Here is a 9,739-nt window from a genome sequence, read left to right as displayed (position 1 = left end):
GTACACCTGAAACTAATAAAACAAACAAACAAACAAAAAACCAAGATTCCTGTATTCACAGAACTTACAGGCTAACCATGCCCTTGCTCAAGTCAGGTCATTCACCTGGGCAAGGGAACAATTAGCATGTAAGAGCCTTGCTCACTCAGCTCCAGCTACACTGGTTTCCTTGGCTGTACCAGAAATATGTCTAGCTCCTTCCAACATTAGCACCTTTACATTTACGATCTGCTCTTCCTCTGGACATTCCTATGGTTCACATTCCCCTCACTTCATTCAGGTTTCTACTCAAATCTCATCCTTTCAGAATCTTCCTATCTAAAATCGTCCTCTCTCCTCACAATTACAAACATGTGAAACCTATGAAATCAACCTTGCTTTCAATTTGCGAATAAGAACACATGCACCTTAATGGCCCCAAACAAACAAAAAATTGCCCCCTCTCTCCTTCCCTTACTCCAGCGGTTCTCAACCTTTCACAGGGGTCGCCTAAGACCATCGGAAAACACATATTTTCGATGGTCTTAGGAACCGACACACGGCTCCTCTATCCATCTCCAGGCCCACATGCAGATAGGCCCACATACGAGTACCCGGCGACCCCTGTGAAAGGGTCGTTCGACCCTGAAAGGGGTCATGACCCACAGGTTGAGAACCGCTGCCTTACTCTATTTTATTCTTTCTCCCAGCACCTACGGTAACCTGAAATTACACACATGCTCGCTCTCTCTCTCTCTCTCTCTCTCTCTCTCTCTATATATATATATATATATATATACACACACACACAAACACACACACAACACATATAAAATATATACACACTAAGTATATGTTATACATATAAATACAGTTTTTTGTTTGTTTATAATCTGTTTCTCCCTCTTGATTATAAATTCTTTGATGGCAAGGATGTTGTATAATTTGTTTACCACTATCTCTCTGTGGCAGAAACTGCTTATAGGTACCAAATACCCATTTTTCCCTTCTCCCTTTTAGTAACATAACCTCCAATTTTAGCTAAGCATCTGGATCTCCTAGGGTCTCTTGCAGCTAAGTGTGGCCATATTGCCAAGTTCTGGTCAATGGGTTGTTAGCAGAAGGGATGTGTACAACTTCTAGGCTGTGCCTTTGAAGGGAAAAGGGTACCCTTCTCAGCCCCCTCCCTCCTTCATGCTAGCTGGAAAGCAAACACGGTGGTAAGCCACCTTGACTCATGTAGACAATGACAAGCAAGACCTAGGAAACAGAAGAAGACAACAGAAAAAACTGCACTCCCAGTAACTTCATATAGCAGAACCATCCTAACAGCCTGGACTTCTCTCTTGCTTAAGCTACTGCTTGTTTTCCTCCTGGTCTCTCACATGCAGTCAAATCTTTATCCCAAGAAATATTGGGTTGTCGGAAAAGTCATGACGCATTTTTGCAACGAAAAACATAGAAAAAATACATCATGACTTTTCCGATAACCCAATATAATCCTTATCACCTAGAACAAGGCCTTGCAATAGGAGTCCTCAATAAATATTTATTGAATGAATAAGTAAGTTAATCAAGTGTCTCATTTGTTTAGCATGAGCCAGAACCCTTGAATACAGTCTACCTCTAGTTACACTAAGAAAGTCTAGTTTCTAAATCTGTAAAACTATGTCTCAGATCTACATCTAGTATTGTGCCCTAACCTATGGGCACTGCCTAAGCAATCAGAGTGTTCCTATAATTTTTAACATTCACCTCGCTAAGGTTCTATGACTTAATTTTGCATATTACATCCCTAATTTATATAAAAACAAATGAACATATCATTAGTTATAATGGAATGCCTACTTTTTCTGGGCGTGTTCGTGTCATTTAAAAAGTCATAAATAATAAAGTTTAGTATTACCATTGAAAACATGAAAAGATTGTTGCAAACAACATAGGTCATGAAATACAAAGAAAAAGGTGATATAACTTAAAATGAATCAAACTGCAGGTGATAATATCAAACAAGTCACATTTTCCCTCTAGGAACAAGCAGCAGAGTAACTGCTTTTTATGAGCCCAAAGTGACCACATTAAATCAAGCTCAGCATTATTTCTTCAAGCCCTAGAGCAATTCAAAAGCTAATGAAAATGGAAAACATGTCAAAACAAAAGATCATTTTTGTCTTTCATATTACTGCTATTCTCTCTCAGTGGCTGTATTATTACCAGAACACTAGAAAGGATAGGCAGACAAGTTGCCTGGAACACTAAAAAGGATAGGCAGCAGCCATGTTAAGATCATGAGGGAAAGATAAAGAAAACTGAGGAGACGTCTAATCTGACATCTTTGAATTGATGAATGAACAGCAAAGACTCCCTCAACTCTAGGCTTATTTACAAAAACAAAATAAAACAAAACAAAAACAACCCTTCTTTGGCCAAATCATTTGGATTTTCTGTTCCATGCAGCCAAACACTTTCAGGTTTTACAATTCAGAAAATTAAAACTATAGAATATGCTTGTGGCTAAATTTCTTATCCTAAATACTTCATTTAGGCTAGTATAAGAGTATGTCAAGGGACAACATTTAAAAAAAAACAATCATAATTCACTTTCAAATATGTAGCTACTAACATAATTTTTATGGTTATTATTTGACCCATTTTATCCTAACAGATAAAACTTACCTGAAATTTAAGTGATTTACATCTATGGAAATACCATTCTGATTCAAAAGAATATTGACATGGTAGTCAACACATAAAAGCAAGCTGTTTGAACACCTCAACACAAAAATATTTAAAATCCTAACTAAACTCATTTGTTTAATACTATGTTCCTATGAAATGTCAGAGACTGGGTCCCAAGGATTAACAAAATAAAAAGAAGCATGTTCCCCCTCCTCCTCAACAAGCTTGTAATTCAATAGACAATCAAATAAACCTGCTCTTTAAAGTTTTTCTTTGGTGTTAGCCAAGCTAAAGCCAAGAACTGAGGGAGAATGTATTCTGCAACTACAAAGATATGCTTTTAAAATACAGTAGATCCCATAGAAATGTGGGCAAAAGATACCTACAAACAATTCACAAATGGCTAGCAAACACACATACATTTTTCTCAGTAGTAATCAAATGTATAAACTAAAAAAAGTAAAACTCAAAGAAAGAACTATGAGTATCAAAATGGCAAAGATTCTAAAACTATACCGCATAAGGCTAATCATTTATCAAGCAATTTTATATACTACTGCTAGAAATATATTTCAATGTAACCTTTTAGGTATATCTCATACATCATGCTTATTAAGGTGTCAATTCTTTATACAATGTGCTGAAAACATTTTTTGCTCTTAGAAAGAAAAAAAATGGCATTGAAAATGTAAAAGGATTCATAGCTAAGGCTTAGAATTTTCAACAACTTACTGTTTCAAAGCTGCCTTTATGCATCAAATCAATGGGTGGCCGGAATAAATCTGCAAGGGTAGTTAGTTTCTTATCTATTGCTCCTCCATTTCTTAATTCCTGTTCTTGCCGAACTGCAACACAGGAGGATGAGAAAGTTTTAAATAGCCATAAAATAAAAGGCATGAATCTCGCAATATAAAAAACATGTAATTGCAAGAATTACTGAACAATGTTCTTGACCTCAGATGCAAACAGTAAATGCTGACTCTGAAAAAAAATACAAAGCAGGGTGGGGAGGGAGTCTTCAGACTTGGTGGTAGCTCTCTACCCAAAGGTAAGGACAAAAGCAGAAACTTGGAGTCACCCAATCGAAATATTTCCTTCACATATTCAAAACTTCAGCATAGAAGAAAACGTTCATCTCCATTTATCTAGTTCTGAAAGTGATCCTAATTTATGTCATTTCTAGCCACAATTCCCAATCTTTAAAGATTCTTTCTGGAAGTGAGAGAACGACCACTGCTGTTACCTTCTCCCAGAAGGGCACAGGATCCCTTGGATGACCTGAGTCAATTTGGGTTCCCTTTCAAATCTCTCCAAATTATACGACATACCTGTGCTTCAATGAGTTCATGATGAATCAACTATAAAATCAAACATGGTCCAAGAATTTCTCATCTATTCTCTAAACATAACTGTCTTTTTCTTTAGAATTCCATTATTAAATCAGTACTAAATCCTCTGATAGTGTAAGGCCATGATTCTCATTCTAACTTCATGATTCTCATTCTAACTTATTCCACAGAAAGATATAAACCTATTCTAAATAACTGTAGACAAAATGTTAATACTGGCTGCTTTGGGTAGTGTGGCTTTTTCTTCTTCTATTTTTAAATCACCTACAAGAACCATTTTCAAAAAAAAAAAAAAGAACCACTTTCATTGTATTCATTACTTTAATTGACAGATATCAGGATCTTGAGCAAAATCAGTTTTTAATTTTATTATAGTCAGCATTTCAAAAGCTGATTAAGAAGGTCCAAGATGGCAAATAAACACTGTGCCTGCTGCCTCCCATGATCACACCAAAATTACAACTAAATTATAGAACAATCAACCTCAAGAATCATCCAAACACTTGCTGAACAGAACCTCTATAACTAAGGATATAAAGAAGAGGCCACATTGCGACTGGTAGAAGTGACTGAGACATGAAACAGGCTGACCCTAAACCCACAGATAGTGGTCAAACACTGGAAGGGACATCTTGGTGGTGGCAGTTACCCCACACTGGACTCCCCAGCCCAGGGGTCGTGTGCCAGGAAGAAGAGTTCCCACAACATCTGGCAATGAAAATCACCGAGGACTCTGTCTGTTCATCCCAGTGAGATGGAAGGTGGCTGGAATCTCAGACGTCCTCTTATAAGGCCCCCACACAGACTTACTTGCTTGCAAGCACTCACCCTGGGCTCCTGCGGAAGGGTGGCAACTTGAGTCATACAAGGAAAGCCCTTCTGGGCAAGGGCTAGAGGGACAGCCGCTATTATCCCTGTATAGAGCCTGCCTCATGTGTAGCCTACAGGTGGGCGCTATCTTTCTGGTGGTAAGCCCTTCTCCACAGGGCCAAATCTCAGATGGCTTTGGTCTGGTGAAATCTACACGCCTCATATTAGTGACTCCCTGGCACCCCACCACACCCAATTAGTGCAGCATCACTTAGGGCATTCTCAGCAACTCCAAGGCCAGCCTCGCCTGCCCTGTGGCAGCTTGGGAAACTTTTGGTGGCAGGTGGTCAGCCCCAGTTCGTGCTGTAGCCTTTTTGGGGCAGCTCTCAACGATCTGCAGACTGAAGCAAGCAGCAACTGGCTACAGTGTTCTCTGGGCATTTTGCAGAGTGGCCACAGGCTGAGCACTGGCACAAGAACTGATCTGCATTAACTTTGTGAAAACCACTGGGCCCACCAGAGAGACTCCCTGGGATCCCATCCAACTTGGGTGGCATTGTTAGGGGCACTGTCAATACCGGGTCAACCAAGCCAGGCCCATACACGTAAGAAGGCTCTTTCAGCGGCTGAGCTTTATATGCAGCTGGCAGGTGGCAACAGGCCTAGGGGTGCTCTGGGCTTTTTGCTAAGCTGCCCCAGGACTGATACAGGTGGCAGCCAGCCTGGGATCACAGCAAGGCCACCCCACACCTCTAGGTCCAACACAGGCAGCAACCAAATACACATAGCTTTGTAGCTCCTTTCAGATAGCCAGGCCAGTCATAAGCAAGGCTGAATTGGCCTGCACAGGAGCACCTCCCAAAAGACACCAGAAACAACACACCCAGAGGCCAGCTTTAGACCACACCAGAGCACTACCAATTAGCCCCTCAAGTGGCATACCCAAAGGGTGGTCTCAACAAGCGTAAGAGCCCAGTCGGGTGAATCCCCCTCTGAGGGGTCAGCCCCCACACAGCAGCTCATACTCTGTAGGTATAACCAGTCCTCAAAGCCAATCAGCCTGAGAGTTGACCCCATCCATGAAGTGCCAAAAGCAATCAAAGGCTCCTGCGGAAAGGTGGCAACTTGAGTCATACAAGGAAAGCCCTTCAGGGCAAGGGCTAGAGGGACAGCCGCTATTATCCCTGTAGAATACACACAACACACACAAGGGACACTCCTGGAACACATGGCACAGGTGATCAGGGAGACTGCACCACTGGACCACATAGGACACCTACTACACAAGGTTACCCGACAAAGATGAGACACGATCTACCTAATACACAGAAGCAAACACAGAGAGGCAGCCGTAAAGATGGAACAAAGAAACATGTCCCAAATAAAAGAACAGGAGAAAACTCCAGAAAAAAAACTAAATGAAGTGGAGGCAACCAACCTACCAGAGACAAGAGTTCAAAACACTGGCTATAAGAATATTAAGAAACTTAGTGAGAACTTCAACAAAGAGATGGTAACCATAAAGAAAGACATAGAAACCATAATAAAGAATACAGTAACGGAATGAAGAATACACTGGAAGCAATCAACAGCAGATGAGATGAAGCAGAGGACCAAATCAGTGATTTACAAGACAAGGTAGCAGAAAACACCCTTGGGAACTCTGGGACAATTGAAACAACAAAAAGAAAAAGAATTTTAAAAAAGATAATTTAAGGGAACTCTGGGACAACATCAAGTGTAATAACATTCGCATCATAGGAGTACCAAAAGGAGAAGAGAGGGAGCAAGGGATCGAGAACCTATTTGAAGAAACAATGACTGAAAACTTCCCTAACCTGGTAAAGGAAATAGACATACAAGGACAGGAACTACAGAGAGTCCCAAACAAAATGAACTCAAAGAGGCCTACATCAAGCCACATCATCATTCAAACGTCAAAGTTTAAAGACAAAGAGAGAATCCTAAAAGCAGCAAGAGAAAGACAGCTAGTTACTTACAAGGGAGCTCCCATAAGACTATCGGCTGATGTCTCAACACAAAGTTTAGAGGCCAGAAGGGAGTAGCAGGAAATACTCAAAGTGATGAAAACCAAGGGCCTTCAACCAAGACAACTCTACCTAGCAAGGCTATCACTTAAAATTGAACGCGGGCCAGCCGAGTGGCGCGATGGTTGGGAACTGGCTTGGGACGCCAGAGGACCCCCGTACGGATCCCACATATGAGGGCCAGTGACACTGCCCTCCACAGCTAAGACGCTGAACAACAGCTCGACCTGGAGCTGGGCTGCTGTGAGTCGCCAGTGACGGCGTAGGCTGCAGCCCCTGTGGCAGTGGGTTGCCATGGGCTACTGTGTGTAGCCAGCAGCCAGCGTGAGCGGCCAGCAGCCGCAGTGAGCGGCCGTCCAGAAGCCGGCAACTGATCTGCCTCGCCTGGGAAGAGCGCAATGATGGTGCCAACTTGGGCCAGTGAAGCAACGTCCTCCACAACTAGAGTGAAGAGCAAAACGACAGCAACTTGTCTGTTCCCCTTCCCCCAATTCCCTAGCACTGTTCCCATCCCCCCAATTCCCCAATAAAAATCTTAAAAAAAAAAAAATTGAACGAGAGATAAAGAGCTTCCCAGACAAGAAAAGCTAAAGGAATTCATTACTACCAAGCCCATATTACTACAAATGTTACAGGGACTTCTTTAAAAGGAAAGGGGAAAACAAAGATGACCAAAAAAATCAATAAAATGGCAATAACTATGTACCTATCAATAATCACTTTAAATGTAAAAGAATTAAATGCACCAATCAAAAGACACAGATAGCTGAATGGACAAGAAAACAAGACCCATACATATGCTGTCTACAAGAGACCCACTTCAGATCAAGACACACACAGACTGAAAGTAAAGGGATGAAAAAAGATATTTCATGCAAATGGAAACAACAACAAAAAGCTGGAGTAGCAATACTTGTAACAGACAAAATAGATTTTAAAAATGAAGACTGTAATATGAGACAAAAAAGGACATTACATAATGATAAAAGAATCAAGCCAACAAGAGGACATAGCCCTAGTAAACATCTATGCACCCAACATAGGAGCATCTAAATACATAAAACAAATATTGTCCAACATAAAGGGAGAGATTGACAGTAATACAATCATATTGGGTTGTAGGAAAAGTCATGACGCATTTTTGTAATGAAAAACAGAAAAAATACGTCATGACTTTTCTGACAACCCAAGAGTACGGGACTTTAACACCCTATTGACACCAATGGACAGATCTTCCAGACAGAAAATCAACATGAAAACAGCAGCTTTAAATGACAGCCGCTGTCATTTAAACATGACAGCGTTTAAATGTTTAAATCAGATGAACTTAATTATATCAGATCAGATGAACTTAATTATATTTTTAGAGCATTTCACCCCAAAGGAGCAGAATATACATTCTTTTCAAGTGCACATGGAACGTTTTCCAAGACAGACCACATGTTAGGCCACAAAACAATACTCAATAAATTCAAGAAGACTGAGATCATATTGAGCATCATCTCTGAGATCATACTGAGTATCATCTCCAACCATAATGGTATAAAACTAGAAATCAAACCCTAAAAAAACACACAAACACATGGAGGCTAAATAACATGCTAATAAACACTGAATGGGTTAACAATGAGATCAAGAAGAAATCAAAAGATACTTTGAGACAAATGAAAATGAAAACACAAGGATCCAAAAATCTATGGGACACAGCATAAGCAGTTCTAAGAGGGAAATTTATAGCAATACAGGTTACCTCAAGAAACAAGAAAAATCTCAAATAAACAATCTAACTTTACATTTAAGGGAACTGGAAAAGAACAACAAACAAAGCCCACAGTGATTAGAAGGAAGGAAATAATAAAGATCAGAGCAGAAATAAACAAAATTGAGTCTAAAAAAAAACAATACAAAAGATCAATGAAACCAAGAGCTGGTTTTTTAAAAAGATAAACAAAATTAATAAACCTGTAACCAGACTCATCAAGAAAAAGAGAAAGAACCCAAATAAATAAAATCAGAAATGAAAAAGAAGTGACAACTGACACCACAGAAATATAATGGATTACAAGAAATTATTACTAACAATTATATGCCAACAAATTGGACAATCTGGAAGAAATGGATAAATTCCTAGAAACATACAATCTTCCAAAACTGAATAAAGAAGAAATAGAAAATCTGAACCAACTGATTACTACTAATGAAATCGAATCAATAATTAACAAGCTTGTCCTGGAGCTGATGGCTTCACAGGTGAATTTTACCAAATATTCAAGGAAGAATTAACACCTATTATTCTCAAACTAGTCCAAAAAATTCAAAAGGAGCAAGGGCTCCCAAGCTCATTCTATGAGGACACCATTACATTGATTCTAAAAGCAGACAGACATTACAAAAAACAAAAACTGTAGGCCGATATCCCGATGAACACAGATGTAAAACTTCTCAACAAAATATTAGCAAACCGAATTCAGCAATACATTAAAAAGATCATATACCACAATCAAGTGCAACTTAGTCTTGGTATGCAAGGTTTGTTCATATACACAAATCAATTAACATGATACACCATACAAACAAAATGGAAAATAAAAATCCTATGCTCATATCAATAGATACAGAAAAAGCATTTGACAGAATCTAGCATCCATTTACAATAAAAACTCTTAGCAAAGTGGGAATAGAGGAAACATCTCAACATAATAAAGGCCATATATGACAAACCCACAGCTAACATCATACTTGATGGGGAAAAGCTAAAAGCATTCTCCTTAAGATCAAGAACAAGACAAGATGTCCACTTTCACCACTTTTATTGAACATAGTACCAGAACCCCAGCCACAGCAATCAGAAAAGAAAAAAAAAAAAAAAAAAAA

The 9,739-nt window shown here is 39.5% G+C and overlaps 1 protein-coding gene across 2 annotated transcripts in view; it reads right to left on the bottom strand.

Annotated features, from left to right (window-relative positions):
* Nucleotides 1-9,739, bottom strand: part of UBXN7 (UBX domain protein 7) — a 54,368-nt gene that overhangs the window by 12,944 nt on the left and 31,685 nt on the right. For both annotated transcript variants that reach the window (XM_019651793.1, XM_019651786.1), the window contains one exon: nt 3,391-3,503. In XM_019651793.1, the coding sequence (XP_019507338.1) occupies nt 3,391-3,503 (113 nt within the window). The remainder of the gene's footprint in view (nt 1-3,390; nt 3,504-9,739) is intronic.

This window comes from Hipposideros armiger, unplaced genomic scaffold, assembly GCF_001890085.2.
Source record: "Hipposideros armiger isolate ML-2016 unplaced genomic scaffold, ASM189008v1 scaffold_8, whole genome shotgun sequence".
In the NCBI taxonomy this organism is placed as follows: Eukaryota; Metazoa; Chordata; class Mammalia; order Chiroptera; family Hipposideridae; genus Hipposideros; species Hipposideros armiger.
The sequence above is the reverse complement of the archived record's forward strand: the minus strand, read 5'-3'. Positions and strand labels throughout refer to the sequence as shown.